Source organism: Patagioenas fasciata, chromosome 12, assembly GCF_037038585.1.
Source record: "Patagioenas fasciata isolate bPatFas1 chromosome 12, bPatFas1.hap1, whole genome shotgun sequence".
In the NCBI taxonomy this organism is placed as follows: Eukaryota; Metazoa; Chordata; class Aves; order Columbiformes; family Columbidae; genus Patagioenas; species Patagioenas fasciata.
Genome location: NC_092531.1, coordinates 21396566 through 21419434, shown reverse-complemented (window position 1 = coordinate 21419434; position 22869 = coordinate 21396566). Strand labels below are relative to the sequence as shown.

The 22869-nt window shown below is 45.3% G+C and overlaps 1 protein-coding gene across 1 annotated transcript; it reads right to left on the bottom strand.

Moving 5' to 3' along the window:
- Positions 1-118: 118 nt before the first annotated feature.
- Positions 119-17854, bottom strand: TICRR (TOPBP1 interacting checkpoint and replication regulator). Its single transcript, XM_065847527.2, has 22 exons — positions 17107-17854; positions 16313-16598; positions 15501-15742; positions 15012-15255; positions 14335-14470; positions 13453-13595; positions 12527-12739; positions 11783-11931; positions 10937-11031; positions 10488-10581; positions 10232-10311; positions 9682-9924; positions 9053-9149; positions 8700-8772; positions 7875-8015; positions 7289-7379; positions 6712-6773; positions 5713-5868; positions 4817-4974; positions 2354-4622; positions 920-1033; positions 119-576 (listed from the first exon to the last, which is right to left on the bottom strand). Exons 1-22 carry the CDS (start codon positions 17761-17763, stop codon positions 458-460), a joined length of 5862 nt encoding a protein of 1953 aa, XP_065703599.1. The 5' UTR covers positions 17764-17854; the 3' UTR covers positions 119-457.
- Between the last annotated feature and the right edge of the window lie 5015 nt (positions 17855-22869).

Sequence of the window (22869 nt, the reverse complement as noted above, 5' to 3'; positions counted from 1 at the left end):
CCAGTTAGTATCAGGATGAGATCCACAGCAGGAACACTCAGCTTGTTTTGTACATCCTTGTTTGCATCTTTCTTCCCGCATCCCAAAGCCCTCACCCATCATTTGGGTTCAAGACAGATTTCTCATTAAGTGACACAATGAAAATTCAGTTTATTTTACACAAACTGTAGAAAAGTGACAATTGACCCTCTTTACCTAGCAGAATTGAACCTTCACTGCAGAACTCTGCTAGCACATGCAGGAGAAGTACCAGAAAGACTGATAGGCTTTGAACGTATGGAGAGGTGCTGCAATTGAGGTTAAAAACAAACCCTTTTAGAGTTGTCCTTATTTCCACTGTCATAGGCTTGTATCCAGCCTCCTACCAACACAAGACAGCTCCAGTCCATCCTGGTTAAAAAGGATGTTGTACAGCTGGGATAATGCAAAGTTTTCCATGTTGTTCTGGCTCCAAACTTCAGTTGAGCAGCTTTTTCCGTGAGTAAGTCCTGCTAAGGGGATGCTTCCTGGCAGCCATGATGCGGAATGGAGACAGCTCCTGGTCAGCAGTGATTTGGAAGGCATCAGTTTCCTCTTCTACAAAACAGAAAGAATAAATTAAGCCACAGTTTGCTAAAGTTTACTGGTGACTTCAATAAGCAAGATACCAACTGGAAACAACGAGAACAATAACTTCCTACTTAGCTGCTTTCTTCATTGCTACCTTCCCTCCCTTCCAAACTTTTCAATTCACAGCAAGTTTCTTAGAAGCGTGCGAGATGGAGACACTGCACACAGAAGTGGCAGATACAGCCACGGGCTTTCTACACAAAGACCAATCCCTAGCACAGTATGCTTTTGTTCTCATTTAGCAGGAGGCAAGTGGAGTGGAAACCTGGTCTGCTCAAGCCCAGGCTTTTCTTCCAGCACAGGTGGTTACCTTGAAGACGCTTTCTCCGAGATGGTGGTGTCTGTCCCTGGCACAGCAGTGGGGACTGGGTCAGTGCTAGAAGGCTGTTAGCAGAGAGCGTGCTCTTCAGTGGTGGAGTCGAGCCTGGAAAAGCACAGTGAGATGCTGCAGCAAACTGACCTTTATTCTAGTACTGATGGAAGTTTCAAACAAGTGATACTTTGAGTTTATCTGAATCAAAATCTAGGCTGGCATAGTGGGTTTCTGGCATCAGGAAAGGCAAACTACACTCTGGATTTAGCTCTTAGAGCTAGTTTTTTAGGTGGTTCTGTAGAAAAACACTTCACTCATTACTCTTCAGTTACCTTATGTGTCCTGGAAGAAAACTGTTGTTACAACTGTGATTGTCTCTTACAAAAAAAGAAGGTCTGTAGGTACAGAAATCTCCTCCAGGTCCAGCTTAAGGCTAAATACTGCTATTATTCCATGTCCTGAATACAGACCAATGATGCTTTAAAGTTTGTCCATTTTTCTCAGTGATACCTGTTGAATGAGTAAGACACTGCTTCTATGTACAAACTTTTCCTTGCGAGGCAAAACAGACACTGAGGCTTAGCTTCAGGGCATGCAATGACTATAGAACAACATCTGCCATAGTCCCCTGTAACTTCTGTTATTTCTGGAACAATTCTAGATGAAGTATTTGCAATTCGCAAGGCCTTGATTACAGAGCTGAGACAGCTTGTTTCACCAAGGTCAGCTGAATCATCTGTACCCACAGCAAAAGCAAATAGGTAGTCTAAAGTTAAATACCTACTGCCACAACATTACTGCTAGCAAGGCAAAAATTTCTGATACCTGCTTTCAATGGCCCCACCACCACAAGCAGATGGGGCACCAATAAATACCAACATTCCCAGGACTAAACCCCCAAGGCTCCAGCCTATATTGCAGCAGCTTTACACTTAAGAGAGTTAACTTCAGTGCTGGATGCTGGGCAGAAATAGCTGGCAGCATCACCAAAAACCCAAATAAACCACCTGGTCTGATTTCAACATCTATTGCAATAGAAGAGCTATCACTTCCTAAGTCACAGTTCATATTCCATTCAGTATGCTGTAGTGACCTTACACCACCTTTATTCAACTCGAGTCACTGTTTCCAAGACAGCAGGTGGATGTAATTGTGATCCTCCCTCCCCAAGTTCTGCAAATTTTCCTTTTGCTTCTTCCAGCCTCCTACTTTTTCATATTTCTCTTATCTCTCTCATATCATTAATACTCCATTGATGAACTCCTCATATCTAATCTGCCTCTCCACATAATTAACTTCTATGTCAATTAAAACCTACTCACCCCCTCCATCTCATTCTCCTTCAGAAAAGATTTTTTTCTTGTTTTTGTCTACCACACATTTTTAACCACCTCTGATTTCAATAGAGTGTCATTCATGCCACTTAATTACCTGACAAAAGGAAGACATCATCATCCCCTACACAACTGTACCGCTCAGGAGTTATAAGCACACATGCTCCTGGTTTCTCAGGAGGTAGAGAGTCCATCATTGATTTGCTTCTGCTGCTTTCATCTGTGGAAAAGCCAGTGAGATCCCAGTTGCATCTATCAGTGCAAGATCTCTTGGGATCACGGTTCTCCTCCTTTTCTGGTGACAGATAAGTCAAGACTCTCTTCCGAGATTTCAAGCCAAAAGCTCCCATGGCAAAATCCTCAACAGCCATCAAATCAGAGTCACTAGGAGATGCCAGATCCTGGAGTCTGTAAATCCCTTCCAGTCCAAATTCCCCAAGAGTATTTGTCACCTTGCTGCTGCAGTGCTCCAAGATCTTCACCTCTCCTTCTCCGCCTGTGGACATTCTCTTCTGTTCATCCGCATTCTTCTCGGTTTGACCACAGCTAACATTAGCAGTCCTGCCTGCTGCTCTCTTTCTCCGAGGCCAATCGTTGATAGCATCAGGGGTAGTCTTTCCCTTCTGCTTGGGAGAAGGTGTCCAGGGAACTCCTGCTTCCAAGGCAGACGGGGAGGTGGTGTTAGAAGCGCAGCTTGTTGGGGTATACGACTGGCATATGTAGGTCTGTCCTCCGCCTTTTCCGGGTGTACTGTGGAAAGAGCGAAAGCAGGACGGTGAAACACAGGCAGCTGCTGGTTTTCCTGGGTGCTTGCTACACCAGGTCATAGCAAGATCACCAAAGGGGCTTTCTCCTCCCTTGGGTTTGCTGGCACTTGCTTCAGGTTGAACTTCCAACGATGAGCAAGAGCCAATTTTCTTAATGCGAAGCTTGGGCAGGCCTGAAGCTTGCATTTCAAGTTCAACTTCGTAAGTGGGTGGGCTAACCAAAGGCAGTTTGCAATGACTTTTAGGAGTAGAGAACTTGTTTATAAGCTGAGGATTTCCCATCCGTGCTGCAGCCTCCCTCTGTCTCCTGTCTGCGGTGCAGCGCAAAGAATAGGCAGAAGCAGGTTTTGGTGCAGGAGGTGAAGTATTCGGGGCAAATCTGGAGTGCCTCTTTAGACTTGGAGCCTTCAGCCCCACATATTCTTCTCTCAGCAGGGTTCTTGGTTCCAAGTCATCACTAACTGTTTGAGAACCCCCTTGGAATGATGCACAGGTGCTTGCACTGGAGTTCCCCTCTGTAATCAACTGCTCACACTCTCTCTCAGCACTCTGTGCATGGACCTGCCCTCCAGCAGGCTTGGGAGACAACTGCTTTTCCAAGTTTTCCAAGTCCTCTCTTGGAGAAGACTTTTGAGATGCTACATCCATCTGTTTATTCTTCTCCAATACAGCAGCATTTTCAGTAACCTGGGACTGACAAAGCTGAAGGCTTTCTATGCAAGAGTTATCAACACTATAATGATGATTGTCCTTATTCTTTGAAGGTGTTACACATGCAAGTGCGAGGTTCTCTCCTCCAGAATTTGGCTCACATTTGGCCTCCTTGGATGTGTGAAGCAGGGACCTCCGTGAAGTGCCAGTAATAACTGGAGATTTTTGAAGAGGTGGTTCCCAATCAGCCTGCACATGGGAAGGAGAGTAGATTGCCACTGCATTTGTGGGACCTTGACAGAGAGGAGGACTGAAGGAAGGCTCCAGCCTCACAGCAAGCGGCGACATTTCTACACTCAGTGAGCTGGTACATAATTTTGAACCTGGATCTCCAGGTTTCCTGGGAGTACTTTTAGTTGCTCGAGGTAATGAATCTGACTGCACTTGAGTTTCATTTGGGAGGATTCGCCTCCGAGTACCAACTGGAGATGCTAGTTTTGAGAGGTATCTCAAGGAACGTCTTGGAGTTTGCTGCTCTCCAAAACATCTTTCCTGGACAGCAGAGGAGGGAGAGGCAGCTGGATTTGAATCTGTCAGAGGTAACAATGAGGCACTGAGTACTGTGAGCCCTTCAAGTTCTGGCACTTGTAAGCCAGTCTCTTTGCAAGGAGGGGAAAGTCTTTCTGCTGGAGAACAATCCTTAGAATTTCCTTGCAAGTGAACCCTCTTATTTTCACTTAACGCAGATGGTGACTTGACCCTTTGTACAGGATGAGAAAAGTACTTTCCCAAACACTTCACTGCAGTCTGCTTAGCAGCTGGACTTCTGCGAGGAGTCTTCTCCAGCTTTTGTGGGGTCCTGTGGAGAATGCGAGGTGATCTCCTTGGTAGCTTACTGGCAGAATTCGGTAGCTTCTGGGCAAATTTATGAGGAGTTTTTCTAGGAGTCTGAAGAGGGAGAGAAATAAATTAAAGAATTATGTTTGTTCTTTCCAGAGGTATTATATACCCTTCTTGCAATTTACTTCTCAATGGTCAAAACACAAACCATTTGATTGGACTTAACAGAAATACTAAATTTAAGATGCATAGGACTCACTAAATATGAACAGAAAAAGAGGATGGGAAGAGAGTGTTTCTACCTGACATGTAGTCAGCTCCTCTAAATGTAAGGAATCTTTTCTTGTTCTCCTCCTTCCAGGTGAAGGCTTCGCTGCAGGACTACACATGTCAATGACTGCACCAAAGAAAAACCTCTTGGGAGTCTGGACAGTGGGGCTCTCTGAATGCTGCTTAATGCCTGTAAAGTGGAACAGTACTATTCAACTAACAGTAAGTAATCTGCCATGAACAATTGTTTCAATCACTTCAGATGTATGGACAAGTAGTGTACAAAGCCTATAGCCCTAGCATGTTCTTTTCTAGCCAAATGTTAAAGCTTCACCAGAATTACTGTTATTTCCCCAATATGAAACTAATATCCATCTGTAGAAAGAGTGCTCTAGTAGGACAGAAAGTACAAAATAGCTCAGCCTCTTATTCTATTTATAGCTTGTAGCTTAAAGTTCTGGTTCATGACTAAGGATTCTAGTAAGTACAATATAAAGAACTAAATGTCACCATTTGTAGCTGATAATCCTACTGAGACAGCCAACAAAGAAGATCCCATCAGTCACTGCTTTATACTGCCACAGAGTAGACTGAAAGTAAGCTTTAGGGTTTCTGTCCCATATTTTACAAGGATTTCACTGCATTTAAGGAATGCAGACTGACAATCAGTGGTATTCCGTTAGATGGGCCTGACTCCTTTAAGTTGGCAGTGTATCATCATAGAAATTAGTTGCCTTACCATCCTCCAAATTCAGATTCCCAATTCAAAAAGTAATTACTGGGGAAGAATTTTTGTCTACAGAAGATATTACACGATAGCTCTTGGCTTCTTACAGTTTCTTGTAGAGACTAATCAAATGAGACTTTGATCTATCTGCATCAGCTTTTCAAATCAGCAATACCAGCCTGCTCAGATCCCGTTCAGTACCTTCGACATCCTGCAGCATACAACTCTCCCCTTCTTGTCCCCGAAGGGCTTGCTGTGAATTTCGTGAGCTGGGCTGTGTCGTGGAATTGAGAACACCAAAACAGGTACTATTCAAAGACAGCTGTTTGATGCGTGGGCTTCTTCTCAAACCTACTTCTGAAAAGGTAAAGACATTAGAAATTGAGCCTTCTTTCTCCCTCAACAATGGGGAGATCTTCAAGAACAGTTCCTAACTGAAAACACTCTACAAAACTTTCATATGCCTAACTGTCTTGTAAAGGGAGGCAAATGTGTGAAGAAGAAAGCTTCAGCTTTCTTGGGGTTTGGAGTATTAATGGATACAAATCTTCCAAATCATAATGCCCCCTCCTCTAAGCCATGATTACTCTCACCCCTCTCTGGCAATTATATAGAAAGGAATGCTAGAAAAGCCATGTTCCACTCAAGTTACATCAAGTTACATGTTCAACTCAAGTTACAAGGTTAAATGATCAATTCCTTCTCCTGTCTCTTCTTACTAGTGATTTTATCTTCCTGTTTGCCCAACCATGCTGTTTTCTACTTCCTTCCTGGGGAAAAGAAACAGCAGTAGTCAACATAACATGGAAACACTCCACAGAGCCCAGCAGCTGTCTGTTACAGTCAAAACTAGAGCAGTGCTAGGGTCACAGCACAGCATGTTGAAGTTACATTAAAAAAAACACCTTGCACCCACTGGTTTGACAGTAATTATAGCAGCTCAGAATCTTGTTCACCTTTAAAGTTCTTCACGCATTTTCATTTAAAAGAGTTACTATCTACCCTTCCTAACTTCTACTGTACAGGGTTGTCAAAGCCACAAGCAGCAAGTGGTTCTGTCAGAGGATACTCTGCTCCACCAACAGAATAGTGCGATACTTTTGTACTGACTGTTCATGAATTGCCTAAATTGAAGCACGGTCATCTTACAAGCTACAACACAGCAAAACCACCTTTCATCAGAAGAAAAAGAGTGCTTACCATTTATGGTCTTCTCTGGAGATTCTTCTACAACACCAGTGTCACAACCTGGATCAGAAGACCTTGAGAAACAGCAGACATTTTGGACTTTTACATACTGGTCACACTTACAAAAAACAGAGTTTGCCACATAGACTGAAAAGCAGTGGTCTATTATTCTACAATACATTGCATTTTTGGCTACTCTAAGTGATCAGTAAGCACTTTGCCTCCTATTAACAAATGGCTGAGTATGGGAAACTATCTAGCTGTATAGGTAATGGTTCCACATGGAGGTAAATGCTGAATTTCAGCATGGAGTCCACAAAGCACAGCTCAGGCCTTTCATTCAGAAGCCCTTGAAACAGCAACTGACCCTGAACAAAAGTGAGCTGCAGGAATTAAAGCACCCTGACTTACACAATGAAGCAAGCGGTATTTCTCCTCACTCAGACAACAGAAATTAGCATCCATTGGTTCTCTTGCTGACATAGGTGAGGATGACACTTTGACCACAAAGATACCTGGTTCTTGTGCTCACAGCCATTAACTATACATGCAATATTTATTGAAATAGAGAAAGAAAGCGCTCGCTCACCGGCCTTTGATCTGCTTATGTAGTAGTCTCCTGGAGACCTGCTTATGTAGTGGTGTTTCTGCAACTCTCTTGGTCAATAACTTCCGATGATCTAAAAATCAAGCAAGAGCTACAGCATCACACAGTTATAAAGCAGTTAGGACAAATAAATAAATATGGTGTTGTACAGGCTTCAGTTTAAGAATGACAGCCAATATAGAACCATTGTGCAGTCTCCCAGCACTCATAAGTGACCATTTCAGAGCCCAGTGTCTGCTTTTCCTTCTCAGTCCCTCAATATCATTAATAGCACTGACTTTGTGTCAGACATAACCTACAGAGATAAATTTCTTTCTTCATCTTTCATTCACAGATTCTTTTTTAACCAAGCACTTAACACGAGTTTTCTTCATGAGATGCAGAGTTTAGTAAAAAATAGGTTTTGGTTTTAATATCTTATTCATCCTACAAACACCACAGCAATCATCTGAAATATTTTCTTCTTCATTAAAAAAGTATAATTGTTGCATAGAACTGAAGATGCAAGAATAGGAACTTTAGCAAAAGCTCATCCACAACAGTCCTACGTGTGCAAGTCATGTCCTACCTTTAGTGCCTTCATCAGTGCATTTGTATCTCAGGCCTTCCACAGCAGACACTGACTGGCTCCTAGGCATTTTCTTCATTGACCTTTTGGATGGTGAAAGTAGCTCTTCATTGAAGAGGTTCCTCCTTACTTTTGTAACCTCTGTGAGGCAAGAAAAAGCAAGAAATGATCATATTAAAAGGAAAAAAAAGAAGAAATCACTGGAAGATGATTTTTTTCTGGCCACTGGAGATGGGAATATCACATACCAATGCAGAAAAACAACTTTTTAGAGGCCACAAAGCACTGAAAAGTTGTTTTTCTGCTACTGGAAATGTCCTCCTCTAAATCCATCCTGGACTTCTTACAAATTGGCATTCTTTGCATTATTTCAGCAATAAGCTACAAGCAGGTGCCACAGCAGAAAAAGCAGCTAGTCAGTGTCCTAGATGGAGCAACACTAAGTGAGCTACAAAATCTCAAGTACATATTGGTTCAGAGAACACATGTGAGATTTCATTTTAAGTATCTTGCAGAGAAATATCCTGTTTCCAGATGTGAGTCCACTCTTGTCCTTGTTTTCAGGACAGAGAAGATAGAAATAATTGCAAGATTCAAGGACTACCAGAAAAGTTTTCCTCTCAGAACACATGATTTAAGTTTTTTCTGTGTGAGCACACACAGAATAGAGACTATTTTTTGCTCAAAGTTTCTGCAGAATTCAGCAAAACTTCCTTTCGATTTCCAGCATGTTTCAGCATAATTTCATCACAGCTCACTAAAATTTACAGGGAGAACATGTGCTGAAGACGCACCTTTCCATGGAAAAGCTAGAAGTCAATATACCTTGCACTGCTTCTTTCTGCAACAAAGGCATCTGTTGGGACTTCTCAGTGGCAAGGTAAGAACGCAAGCTCTCCTGAAACAAAAAAGAAATTAGTCCCACTGGTAATGTAATGTTACATTTAACTATTATGAATATTAACTGTAAGCTCTGAACCATACACACATTGTTTCAATTTCTCCTTCAAAACTACTTTTGTCTCTGTACAGCTGATACAGGACATACCTGCTAAGTGAATACGGGACATACCTGCTAAGTGAATACAGCACAAGAGTTTCTGCACTCAAGTATCACTTCACAGCTTTGCTGCACCCCTGCAGAAGCAATTCACACACAATCCTTCTGGAAGTTTTACCTTTCTGCTGGGATTCTTGGCTATCTTGGGAATCTCAATTTGACGCAAGTTCTGTGGTGCTTCTGTCATGCTCCTGTGTCTGGCTAATATGTTATTCCTTTAGAAAGCAGACAAAGATTAAGTTAAAATAAAGTCAGAAGCATGGTCATCAACCTAATGACAATTCAACTTGGACTTGACTCTAGACATAGGAAGTGTTTACCTAAATTCACATTGCAAATTGCAATGGTACCTCAGTTAAGTTACAACACAAAAGTTATTTGTTATATAAACAGCAATACCTAACTTCACAGTTGGTATTAAAACTCATTTCACAATTCGTTAAAACATACGCAGGATCCCCAGCATAAAGGTCTATAGTATGTTCCTTTTCTTCTCAGGGAAGACAAACTCTACTTATGCATAAGATACACATACAGAATCAAGATTACACTTCCATATAGTCAACAATGGCAAATTCAAATGAAAAATGGGAGCCCTTAATATTTCTCTCAGGCTTGCAGAACTGTCAGCAGGTGCCAGCTTGCCCCAACCAGCTATCCAGCAACAGAAACAAAACTACTGAGCTATAGTTTAGACAAGTCCTCAGCCCAGGCTGCATCAAGCTCCCTCCCATTCGGAATTATTACCTTCTTCTTTTGGCAGAGCGGGTGCGCAGTTCCTCAAGCTGATCACTCTCAGTGCCTATACAAACAGCACCAGGAGTTAAGACTGATGATAAAGATGGTGGAAGGCCTGGAGATTTGCTATCCAGAGTCAGAGAGTCATCACTAAAGAAGTCCGAAGGCAGAACAGATGCCAGCTTTGATGGTATTTGTGTACCGAGACCATAGTAAATATCTCCAAGGGTCTTGGGTATAAAGTTCATATACCTAGAGCAGAAAGAGCCCACATCAAATGCAATCACCCACAAAACTGTCTATGTTCCAATCTCGAGGTCTGAATGAAAATTTTGTTCTCTAGTGTCAAAAAAACCCACAACTGAAAATCAACTGTTTTTTCATGAGTTTACTTCCTTATCTACTTTTTCTTTGATGAAGATATAAGCACAAGCAGAGTATATCTAAACTGAAAGTTATAAAGATGCAGTAAATGAAAGCTGTAGATTGCTGTTTACTCAGAGATATCCAACCAAAACCACAGTACCCAGAAACACTTAAACCATCCTAAAGAACTTACAATTCTAATATTTCTTCTAGAAATTTTGTGAGATACCCTGGGTCTTCAGTCAGACATAAAATTCGCAGCATATCTGTCATCTGGAAAAGAAAGCCAGGTGGGAAAGTGGATTAAGCTGGTGACAGTTGCAACACCAGATTTTATTTTTTTTTAGCAAGGAATATAAAACAGTTACAGTAAAAATCAGTGGAAAACTCCAGGTTCAAGGTCTGCATTTCTAGGGCCATCCAGAAATACAACCTGATCCATAATTTACCTCTTCTAACAGCTGCTCCATTTCATCAGTGTTGCTTTGCAGTGAAGGGCACTGAAGACATAACTCAAGGCGCAAAAATACCTGAAGTCGGCACCTAAGAAAACAAGTAGTCATTCACTGCCTTTTTTTCTGGTGGAATCAGCATGTTTACTGCAGAAGGTATACTCAAAAAAGTAATGGGAGGGGAAGTGGTTCCTTTTGACAGCATAATTTGGTTGGTATTTAATTCTGGTGGCAGAGGAGATGCCTCATTTCAGATATAGACTGCAATGCTTATCACACAGCCTGTGTATATTTGCATTTAATGAATGTTTTTACCGTGACCAGATATTCTCCTTGGAATATTTACCCCACGTAAATACTTTTCCACTCGCACAAAAAAGCCACCATTAAAAATTGCTAACCAACTCTATAGTGTCTCAGAAGCTGAAGTAAATAGTGTGTCATACTCTCTGACTTTGGCCTCCTTCTGTGAACTGTGCTGTTGTCTGAGTGCTTTGCTGGTCTTCAGGAGATGGTTTCTGACTCTTTCCACACAGGCCACCTGCAGAGACAGAATTACAGCAAAAACTAAGTCTGTTCCCTGTCTGCAGGACAGGGGTTCCCCCTCAACTCCCTCCTATCTGGACCCTTTTTTTTCTTTCTTCTCCTTCAAGGAAAGGAATTATCTTTTTCTTTCAGAAGCAAAGTTAAAATGACACCAGACATAGAACTTAAGAGCCTGAAATCGCAAAGAACATCACTTGCAGCTTCAGGCCACCTTCTATGGATTTATATATGGATATATAACTATGGATTTATCTTCCCACAGCTTTTTTTTCAGTTGTTCACAAGTTTACTAATTTTGGTTTCAGTGAGTTACAATCTTTAACACTGTTTATACACTTAAAGTAAAACATAACTTGAATTATTTACCTTTCCTGGAGAAGTAGCAAGTCTAGATTTATTATGTAAAGCAAAACCAGAAGATGCACCTTTTGTAAAATACGGCTTGCAATATTGTTTTTAATACTGTCTTTGAGTAAGTGAAATTTGAATTCAGAATGAAGTCAAGATAAAGATATGTTGCAATCTTTAGCAAAGGTCTAAACTGATAACTGAACTGGATTTCCTTACATTCTTTGCAACTACCTTTTTCACTATTGAGTTGGCACAGATAGAAGTAGCTAGTTGGTTATGGTTTTGACTATATGTAACTGCCCCTAAAAACTTCATGTAAGATGACAGAAAGGTAGTGTGGAAAAGCAAAACACATTAATTTCCACATCAGTAACAACCCAGATGCTCTTACCTACCTCTTTCTCATTGGCATCTTGTACTTTCAAGAACTTTTTAATGGCCATGATCATATTCTGGGCACACACAGATGAAATATCTCCCTCAGCAACAGCCTGCTGGTAGCTTGCAATTAAGTGGGACTGCAGTTCCTCCTCAGTTTTGAAGTCTGCAAGGGAAGTGGTCTAAAGTTAACTAAATACCCATCTACCACACCTTACTGATAAAACACTCATTCCAGCAGAATTGCATAGATTTTCTCCAAAGAGACATCCAGACCACAGAACACCAAAAGAAGCAATCCAAGGTTCAGACCCATGACAAATGATAAGCTTAGTTCCAAGTAGATCAGCAAGCTTTCAGATTACTGTAGCAGTCAAAAAATTCACTTTGCTTCTGCGTAATAAATAAATAGGACTATGTTTCCAGTTATACCTTAATGGGTGTTTCCCTCTACTTCTTTTGGTTAAAAAAAAAAAAAAAAAAAGGAAAAAAAAGACAGCTCCTTATTGCTTTTTTTCAGATGAAGACAAGGCAGGAAACTAACCCTGGGAGCAGTTCTAACACTAGGTTGTGAACATTTATAGAAACCAAAACTGGGAGAAAGATGAAAAAAAATAACCACACTCCATGCCAAGCTGAAGATACAGAAACACAAGCATTGATCTGCTCCCTAGCACCTAATACTCCACTATCATCCTTCCCTCTCCCTTCCATAAAAACCCTGTGTGACCTACTAATATATCAGGACTGGTAACACACACCTATTGATATTTTAAGTGCCTTTTCCTTTTCTTCCACCTTTTCATCCAATCTTTTTGCTGAAAGCTTCTGTGGAAGCTTCTCATTCACTGCTAGTGACACACCATCAGGGTGAAACTTCTGAGCTTTTACATTCAGTCTTGCTACGTTGAGCATCTGCAGGGATCTGGACATGGTCTTCATCTTCTGCCTGACTGGAGTTCGGGGAATTCCACCTGCAATGCCACAAAAAGGGAGTTCTGCCATCAGACACACTGGGGCAGGAACTCTACCAAAGGTAGAGCATAATACTGAGTTCTTTGTTACTGTCAAATGAGATTAGCAACCTTCTAGTGGAAAACATGGCCCAGAAGGTTTGTATTTCTCCACAAAAATAACTGTAGAGGCAGCTGCTTCTCTAAGTAAAAATCAGGTAAAAACTCTTGTTCTGTGTAAGTGCTTATATAGGTATAATCAGAATTTACATTTCCAAGACGCAATCTTACATCACAGAAATAGCTGACAGAGCAAGACTTAGGGATACATAAGGTCAGGATATATGCAACTGTAGTTAGTGTACTGAAATGCAATGATTAAGTTCTTCTAGAAGGAAGTGTTTCCTTTCTCCAAATTAGAACAAAGTTGAGAGGTTGCAATATTTACTAATAATTAGGAGTGGTCCCTGTTTCAACATCTAGTGAAACTGCAAAGCTCTGCATGCTGTTTTTTAACAGTTTTGTCAGTTGCTGCACAGGCTTGGATTAGAGTTATTTGCATTGTATCAAAGGACTATCCTAATATTAATATGTAAATAACGATCTCAAAAAGAATTCTAAAGCATGCTCAGGAGAGCACAGACCTCTAGGGTTCAGGCACTAAGAAGGCCTACTGAGAAGTATTTGTCATCTTTAATTGCCAACATGCACATGTGATCCTGAAGCATACATACGTCTTTTCTTGTTATTTCCTGGTCCAGTTGCAGCAGATGTTTTGCTGAATTTTCTCTGGTACAGCTCAGATAGACTCTCTGAGAGTTCAACTTCAGATTGGTCTGTGTCATCCTTCCCACTAGCACAAGGAACCTGCAACAGTCTATATAAAAGAGTCATTTAGTAGTTATCAAAAAAAATGAGAGTGGGAGGCATGTCCCTTGTTCTCAGTGTGCAGAAACCAGGTTTTTCTAGGTACCAGCCCACAGTAATGTAGTGCAAGCAACACACGCTAGTACTCTTCCAATGCCTGCTCCCCAAAACTCTTACTTAGAAGATACAAAAAAATTCAAAACACCCTCTTAAAGGGGTCACATCAAGTTGAAAACAAGCATAACAAGAGTTGCCTGATGTACAGTGGATATGCCACAAAACTACACAAGCAACTTTGGGCTAAGTCATCATATACTGCATTAGGCTTTTTATTTTTTTGTTTCACTCAGCAAGCTCTTTGAAGAAAAGCAGGCTTCATTCCTAATAAATACCAGCTGTGACAATACAACCACTGTCTTCAGCATCTTGCAGTGGATCTTATCGAACCATAAGATGGTGAAGTCTGGCATTCCCCGAAGTAGTTTTGGTCATTTGAAGTCATCCTCACAGCTCCTGAAACTCTCAAGATCTTAATGCATGCAAACTGCTATCCAAGAAGCCTGTTCCCAGTTCCTTTTGTCAAATACACCAAGACACAATGAAGCAAAAGCACACAGTAAACTCAGTACAGAAATACAAGCACTAAGAGAAACATCTAATTCTAGAACTCCAAGCAACACTACAGTCATACTCCCTTAACAGGAAGCAGAAATCCCTGGTTATTACTCAAATGTGTTCCAGAGAAATACCTGAATGACTCCATCAGATCTGAGGTTGCTCCACAAGCACTCGATGCAGGATACCATGCATCAAGCACTGAGGGATGCCAGCCATCTGTATGGGACAGCTCCCGTTGGACCCACTCTGGCACAGGAGTTTCTTCTCCTGTGAGCAGACACACACAAAAGTTAGAAGGAAACTAAATGAAGTGGCAGAAGGTCCCAGCCTTCAGAGACTCTAAAGAAAGGGCTTCCAAACCTTTGCTCCTGGGGAGGCAGGGGACAACAATTTAATAGCCAATTATCAGGTTGGGAGGCTCATGAGAAGATTCACTCTAACACAAAACAGGTGAGCTAAAGGCACACAGAGCCTTGCAGTCACACACAAAGGCTTCACTGGCCAGGGATGGCCTTTGGGACACATTTTAGGAAACCTCATTCTAGAAACTTATCCCCAAGCACAAGCACCTGTGCTTTATCTACAAGCTAATGGAAACTAATTCTCTGTCAATAAAACAGAAAGGTACACCAGTGCAGATTTCTGCATCACATCACAAGGCCTGAGCCACAGAAGGCAAGACAAAATTAACAAGTCCCAAAAATGAGAGACTGTCATTGAAGAAATCAATTAGCTTTACATTTCGCCATTCCAAATCATCTCTAGGGATGATCGTAAGATGGTAAGTTTTGCGTTTTCTGATACCTACCCATACCAGCCAGAGAATCTTCCACCGATGTGTTAATTTTACTCAATACACTATTCACAATCTCTGGGAGGTGAAGAGCAGAGTCCTGAGAAGAGTTCTCCACTACAGCTCCTGCAAGGTTGCACCGCTGAACTTCAGTGGTCTTCTCAGGACCAAGTATAGTCAGAACCGCAGCACACTCAGAAAGTGGTGATAAAACAGCAGTGCAGGGGCACCAAGTTTTAGATGGAGATACTTCAGCAACCTACATTTTTTAAAAAAAAGAGGAAAGTTCACGTTATCTAGAAATGCAGAGACCTAAGGAGTACAGATACTTTACAGACAGCTTATAGACTGACATGCTCTCCTAAAGAATGTTCTGAATTTAACTCCAAATGACTTGCAGTGCAACAAATACCACTATCATTGTCTTCACAACATGATATACTATCACCTCTTTGATCACAGCTCATTTCAGAACAAATATTAGTTTAAGGCAAAGAGACTTACCATATGCAGTTCTTCAGTCATTAGACTCTTTAACAGCCGATGAAACAGTGACCTGCTACCTTCTGCCTGCTCAGCCTGTGAGTTCTGCAATATCCAGCTCTCTGTGAGAAAGGGGCCAGCCTGCATCAAGCTCCAACCCGTCAAGCTACCTTTCAGAAAAATATGTATTGGAGAATGCAGTTGTCTTTGGCTCATGGCTAGGGGTTCCAGGATCACAGCACAGCTTTCCTGCTTCTTTCCTCCTGTGCAAGGAAAAGATAAAGTCCTGAAGTAAGTAAAATGGGGTTTTCATAGAGATGAAGAGACTTCAATGAAAAAAAAAAAGTTTTGAGATTACACTGCAAACAGCTCTACAGTAAGTGTATTGCAGAACAAATATCCTCAAAAAGGAGCTGAGCGCACAAGGGGACAACTAAAGAGAGAGCCAATGCACACTGCATGTTGCTTTAAAGCTAATCTCTTTTCTTTTAAAGGGGCTTTTTATTTGCATTTTTAGTTCAGCTAAACTGAAGCCAAGACAAAGCACATATAAGAGTGTACAGCTACATAAGATGACACCAGCAAAGAGCTCTTCATACACCCAAACTTCTGAAAGCACAGAAAACTGAAGAGACTGAATCAGAAATATGGGTTAATAACTCTCACATCAGAGGAGCTGAAGCACATGCAGGACTTCTTTTTTTTTAAGACTTAGGCTCTTAAATATCTTAAGTTACTTTTACAGATACTGTTCACAAGGGAAACTCATCAAGGACCCTGCATGAAAGATGACAGTTATTACTATGCACACTTTTTTTTTTTTTTTAAATTACCAGGCATGCTGAGAACCAATGTTCCTTCTTGCTGGGGGAATACTGCTTGAAATACAGATGGCTTCGAGAACAAGCAGTTCAAAGTTGCATCCAACGGCAGGAGCATGGTCCAAGGCACAGTCTGTGGCACTGGGGAACTTAAGTCTCCAAGAAAACCACGAGCAAGATCTGCCCTGTGGTGACTCAAACATTGCACTAAGGTTTCGGATGGCAAAATGGTGCCACCCATCTGACGGATCAGTTCAAACATTGTCCAGTATCCAACATGATCTGGGGATTCAATCAGCTGAAATAAAACAAGAGAGGTCTCAAGTTAACGTTGGCAGTGAGATAACTTACATTTGAACAGAGACTGCATGCTTATAAAAAAATTGGCATAGGAAATGCAGACAGAGCATCTTAACACAGTGCTTTCCATGTGTTTTTATGGAGTTTATAACCATACCAGAGTTTAATAAAGAAAATACTGTTCCCACTGCATTACGAGGTAGCCAATATTTTCGAGCATGTATCTAGACACCTGAATTGCCAGACTGTCATTTGCAATTCTGAATAGCTTTAACTCCCACCTAACTCAAAGCATAAGACGACTCATTTATAAACACTGTACAGCTACTCAATTGCTGATATATCTCCATCTCCACGGGGAGAATTACGATTCCAGTTTTCGGTCTCTTGCTGAACAAGACTGCATGACAGCAACCAAACACCTTCCCGTACCACCCCACGGACCGCAGCACAAAGCTGCCGTGTGGAAGATGGCCACTGAAACCAGCGCAGTATAATCTCATTACCTGAGACCACTCAGCAGTGTCCACCCAGAACAGCGTGATTTTCTGGTCCACGATCAGCTCCTGGACACTCTTGGGCAAAAGTTTCTCTGCCAGCTGCTGCACCGTGGGGGGGTCACAAGGGGAGGAAGGGGCGTCGCTCCCAGACACGAACCGCCGCAGCTCCCTCCGCGAGTGCGGGCAGGGGGAGAAGAGGAAGACGGCGTTCACAAAGCCCTCGGGGGGGGGCTGGCTCTCGGGGGGCTCGCCCGTGGCCAGGCCCATCCCCCGGCTCCTGCGGAGCGGCTTGGCGGGGGACGCGATCTCCGGGCGGTCCCACTGGAAGTCGAGGAGCGTCTCCTTGAGGCCATTGTGGGTGAGGACGGCGCGGGGAGCCGGCCCGGGCAGGACGGCGGCGGGTCCCCGCGCCCCTAACCGCTCCGCCAGCTCCTCCTCGAAGCGTGCCCAGGCGCGGGGCCCCGGCGAGCGGAAGCCGCCGCCCCGCGAGGCCCCGCCGCGACCCCCGAGCGAGTCGAAGAACCTGAAGGCCCAGCGGAGGCGGGGCAGGCCAAAGCGGCAGCCCAGGTGGTTAAGGAGCCGCAGGGCGCCGCGCTGAAGCCGCGCCCGCCGGCCCGGGCTCGCCGTGTCCAGCAGGAACACCACGCTGTGGGAGCACGCCATGGCCACCTCCGCACAGCCCAACGGCCGCCCCGCCGCCCGCGGGCCCGTCAGAGCGCGGCCGCCGCCATCGCCCCGGATCACTTCTGGCGCCCTCGCCTCGCGCGTCCTCATTGGCCGCCGCCGAGCGCCCGCCCCCTCCATTCCTCGCTTCTCATTGGGTCGCGGCGGAGAGGCCGTGTGATGCGCCTGCGCAATGCGGCGCCCGCGCTGGCGGTGGGCGGGGGAGTGAAGGGAGAAGCGGCGCCAGCGGTTCGAGCGGTGCTCTCCGCTGATTGGCCAGATGCGACGTGCGTGTGGAGCAGCGCGGCGTTCCATTGGCGGATGGAAGCAGAGGGCGAAGCCGGCGCTCGGAGCGAGCCGATTGGTCGCTGCCGCCAATTTAAAATTTAAAGCCGTCGGGGCGCGCGTAGTGATGATGACGTCGTTTCTGTTCTCTCCCCTCATTGGGCCTAAGGGCGGTGACGCCGCGATGATGTCAGTGCTCTAGGGGCATGTCCGACCGTGCGGTGTGGGCAGGCGGGGCGCGGATGGGTCACACAGGGAGGAGGGAGCCCCGCAGATCGGAGCCACCCCCTGTCCACACCCTTCTCTAGAGCCCGACTGCCCCAGCCTAAACCAGTGCCACCGGCAGCCAGCCGTATTTACGGAGTAACAAAGGCAAGCGGGCAGCAAAGCACCTGTTTAGCTTTGTTGGTGAACGCAAGTGGAGTTAATGAGCTGGAACGAGGAGCTGATCCACTCGGGTGCTCCGGAGAACCCTGCCACCAAGAGCAAGGGAAGGACACCAGGTCTCCCTGGCTGAAAGGGTGGCTGGCAGCTTGGGGAGCCTGGGGTCCCTCCTCCTGGCTGGAAGTTGTTCTTGACCAGGTGAGGCATCTCGTGCTGCTTGGCAATAAATCACTCGCCCACACAAGCCCTGAAGAGGAGCCGACCCTGTCATACCCTCACTGCCATTGCCCAGCACTGGTGTCCATCCCAACAGCTTGCTGAGGACACTTAGCAGAGTGTGACCAAAATCTACCTTATCACAGTCCACCTGGGACCAGAAACAAACTCAGGGCAGTGGGTAGTTTCTCAGCAAAGCTTGGCAGCTCCCGACCCAGGAATTGCCACCAGCTGCTCAAATCCCTTGTCCTTTCCTGCCCACTCCGGTGTATTTGCTCTTGAAGTCCATCCAGCTCCCGGGAAAGCCACCAGAGATGTTTGCTGAGCCCCGGTGACCTGTGTGTTTCCCCCCTACAGTCATGCCTCTGCTTCTCATGCTGCCCCGAGCTTGCGCTGCTCACAGGGACATTCGCCCTCTCCGCCTGCTCCCCAAGGACACAGGCTTCTCTCTCAAACAGAGCCCTTGGACAATCATTTACTTGCTGTAAATGCAGTTTCTCTGGAGGAAGGAGAAGACATAAGAAAAACAATTTATAAATTGGGCTCACGTTTGGTTGGCACTTTGATTGAGACAGGGATTTTTAACTTAAAAAAGTCTTGCTTTATTTTGACCTTTTTCTAACATTTCTCTCTGAGTGATATTTAAAGGTGAGGGCTAAAAAGGGGGCTGAGAAAACCCAGACCTACGTGAACTGTTTGATCTCCCACCATACCACCACTCTGTCCCACCCTGGTGGAAAGTTTGTTTGCTGTTCTGCTGAGCCAGCAATAAAAAAAGGCTTTGTTTTGGCTTGTCCCAGATGATTTACTGTCAGGACACTCCTCGAGGACCTGCACAAGGAACGAGTCACCTTTGATACTGGGCAACACCCAGAGACTCCCTTGTGCTGCATGAAGCCTTCTGACCCCCCCAATATCATCATCCTCCAGTGCCCATGTGCCCAAAGGCTACTGGTAGTGGCTGCTGCTTATTTGCCCACTAATTCTGGAAGAGCAAGTCAAGCTGGGGAAAGGGCTCCTTGGTGGATCTCCAGGCTGTTTTCTGAGAAGGGAGGGAGCTGCCGGAGGGGAAGGGGGCAAGCTGGAAGGGTTGGCTGTGCTTCTTGGACGTTAAAGTTCTCGGAGGTGGCTTTGGCCTGGGTGTAGCATGATGTGGGATGTCACTGGTGCCTCCTGGGGAGGCAACTTCCCAGTTCCCTGTCTTAACAGAAGAGAACTTCATCTGTTTCCTTTCCAGGCTAGCCCACGTGAGCTCTGGGGCAAATCCAGCCAGTAGCAAGGACTGGTGCCCACTGCATGCAGGCTGGCCCAGCCTCACATCCCTGCCCTGGAGAAGTTCTGGAATTGCCTGGTTTCACCCAGTTCTCCTCACTCCAGTGAATCCTTGGAGCTGCCAGGAGATAAAGGAGGGAAAGGCAAGGGTGAGCAGGCAGGGCTGTCAGGCCAGTGCCTGCAATGCTGCAGATGGTGGAGATGGCGCTTCCAGCTCTGCCCTTCTCCAGCACCTCCAGACCTCTGGGGTCCTCGGCTTTGGGGTCACCTCTCAGAGCTGGTACAGTGCCTTGGCCCCAGCATTGGCTGCAATAAGATCTACCAAGACAGTTCGCAGCGAGCCAAGGAGCCCCTGTCCATCCTCTCCAGAGTGAAGCTGCCCTGAGCCCTCCAGGCAAGAGAGAGGGATTTCTGTGCACTTTAGATTTTGATTTTACATCTCTCAAGTATTTTTAGTGCTTGTAAAAGTGAAAAACGGAGAGAGACCCAGCTGAGACCAGTACTGTACAACCCTCACCCAGAGCCTTCCCAAGGCACCTGAGACCTGAGTGCTGCCAGCCTGGTCCCACATCTCCAGAGCAGGAGCGCAAATGTACCTGCTCCTCTTCCCCCAGCATCAGCCCAATGATTTTCTGGGGAAACCTTGCTGCTCTTACAGGTGCTGGACATGATGTACCCAATCCAGTGGTAGACCAGGCAAGTGTTGCTTCCAGCCCACATTGTGCTCCCTCACACTGGTGTAGAGTTTCCAGCTGGGCTTTTAAGCAGGTTGGCATCTGTGACTGGAGCACGGTGAAATCTGCCCCATGCATCCCATCACGCAGTTAGGTACCTGGTAGAATGGACACAAAGGATTTGGTGCAGGAAGCAGGAAGCACTCTGCCTGCATTGCTGGCAGCCTCGTCAGCCTTTCCGGCATTGCTCTGGTCCTGCAAAGGAGCCTGGAGAGAATCTGGTCCTTTAATGGTTCTCACGGTGTGGCAGCCAGCGAAGCATGCCCAGCTGGATGGGACTGCAGTGGCAAAGGACTGATCTGCAGGGCGATAAGAAGGGTCAGCATGGAGCAGTGCAGCAAGGTGAGACTATCAGGCCAACCAAAAAGCTATTAGCCTTTGTCCTCAGCCTCCAGAGGCAGGGGAGAGGGGCCAGGGACAGCGGGTGGGACAGAGCTGCTGCCTCCTGGGCTCTACAAGCGCTTCACAGGCTGCTTTTCTGGGGACACTGCCATTTCAGTGAAACCTTGGCTTGGAAATCCCTGCAGTTTGGTTTCTTCTGCTAAAAAGGTGATCACAGAGCATAATTGCTGGTGGCTACACTACCAGGTCGTAGCAGGTTTCCCTGTGTTACAAAATACTCCTCTGTGCCTCCATGTTCTCTTTCACAGAATCACAGAATGCCAGGGACTGGAAGGGATCTCGAAAGCTCATCCAGTCCAATCCCCCTGCTGGAGCAGGAACACCCAGATGAGGTTCCACAGGAAGGTGTCCAGGCGGGTCTTGAATGTCTCCAGAATAGGAAACTCCACAACCCCCCTGGGCAGCCTGTTCCAGTGTTCTGTTACCCTCACTGAGAAGAAGTTTCTTCGCAAATTTAAGTGGAACCTCTTGTGTTCCAATTTGAACCCATTACCCCTTGTCCTATCATTAGTTGTCACCAAGAAGAGCCTGGCTCCATCCTTGTGACACTCACCCTTTATATATTTGTAAACATTAGTAAGGTCACCCCTCAGTCTCCTCTTCTCTAAGCTAAAGACACCCGGCTCCCTCAGCCTTTCCTCATAAGGAAGATGCTCCACTCCAGGTGTCTAAGAGCTGCTGTAAGGTCTGGCTGAAGACTGGTCCTACCATGTAGGTAGCAGAACATGCAACTATCAACAGTGCTTCTAATGATTAGGGCTCAGATATTATTTAGGGATTTTGGCTTCTTTCTAGCTGGAGATCTTTCCTGGCGCACAGAGCTGAAAACGCCCCGCAGAGACCATGTGTCATGGGAGACCCAAAACCACAGTGGGTGGGTCCTGAGCAGCATCACTCAAGGGAGTGCCCATCCTCAGGACAGCAACAACATCCACTTGTTTTAGGTGTCCCCACCAAGTGACCCTGGCCCAGCCAAAGCCGGCTGAAGCTCTGCTCGTGCAGTGTAAAGGGCTGGGCAGATGGAGCTCCCTTCTTCTTAGCACCAGCATGGATGGGAGGGGAACAGTGCTGGTCTGGACGCTTGCAGAGACAAGCGTAGCACTGTTTCATGGCCCTGACCTCCCAGTGCTCCTCTGGGTCTGCGGGAAGGAGCCTGCACCCCGATGTTCTCCCATGGTTGGCATTCACTTGCTGTCAGTGTTCACTTGTTCTCTTACTCCCAGCTGACCCTCCCTGGTGTGTCTGGATCACTGGCTGGTGCCATACAGAAGTGCTCCTGAGCTGCATCTCCCTGGCTCTTCCCAAAGCTGCCTCTGCCCTGCTGCCTGCACAGGGCTCAAAGGAGGTTGAAGAAGGATTTTGTGTGGCCTTCAGTCTCTTCAAGATCATCCACAACATTTTTCTGCCATCTGTCATTTTGAGAAGAATGTAAACAAGAAAAAAAAAAATAAACCCAAATGATTGCCTAATCAACACAGAAATCAGTGTTGCTTGCTCAGCCTGCAGGCCACAATTAGATGCCATCAGCAAATTTAGGCAGCTTGCCTGGGCTGCAGTCTTTCGTCTCTTGAAGACTGACAGGCGTCTCTGGGATCTGCAGGTAGAGGAAGGAGCTGGGATCCACTTGGAGGTCTCAGCTGGCTCTTTGGGGAAAGAGCACACAGTCCAAAACCATGGGAAGAAAGGAGCATTGTGTTTATTAACTAAAGGAAGCCCCATAGCAGAGGAGGGGACATTTAGGCTGCAGCTCTGAGGTCTTCTGCACCGTCTCCAGCACCATCTCAGAGAACTGCCCTGGTTCACACAGCTGGAA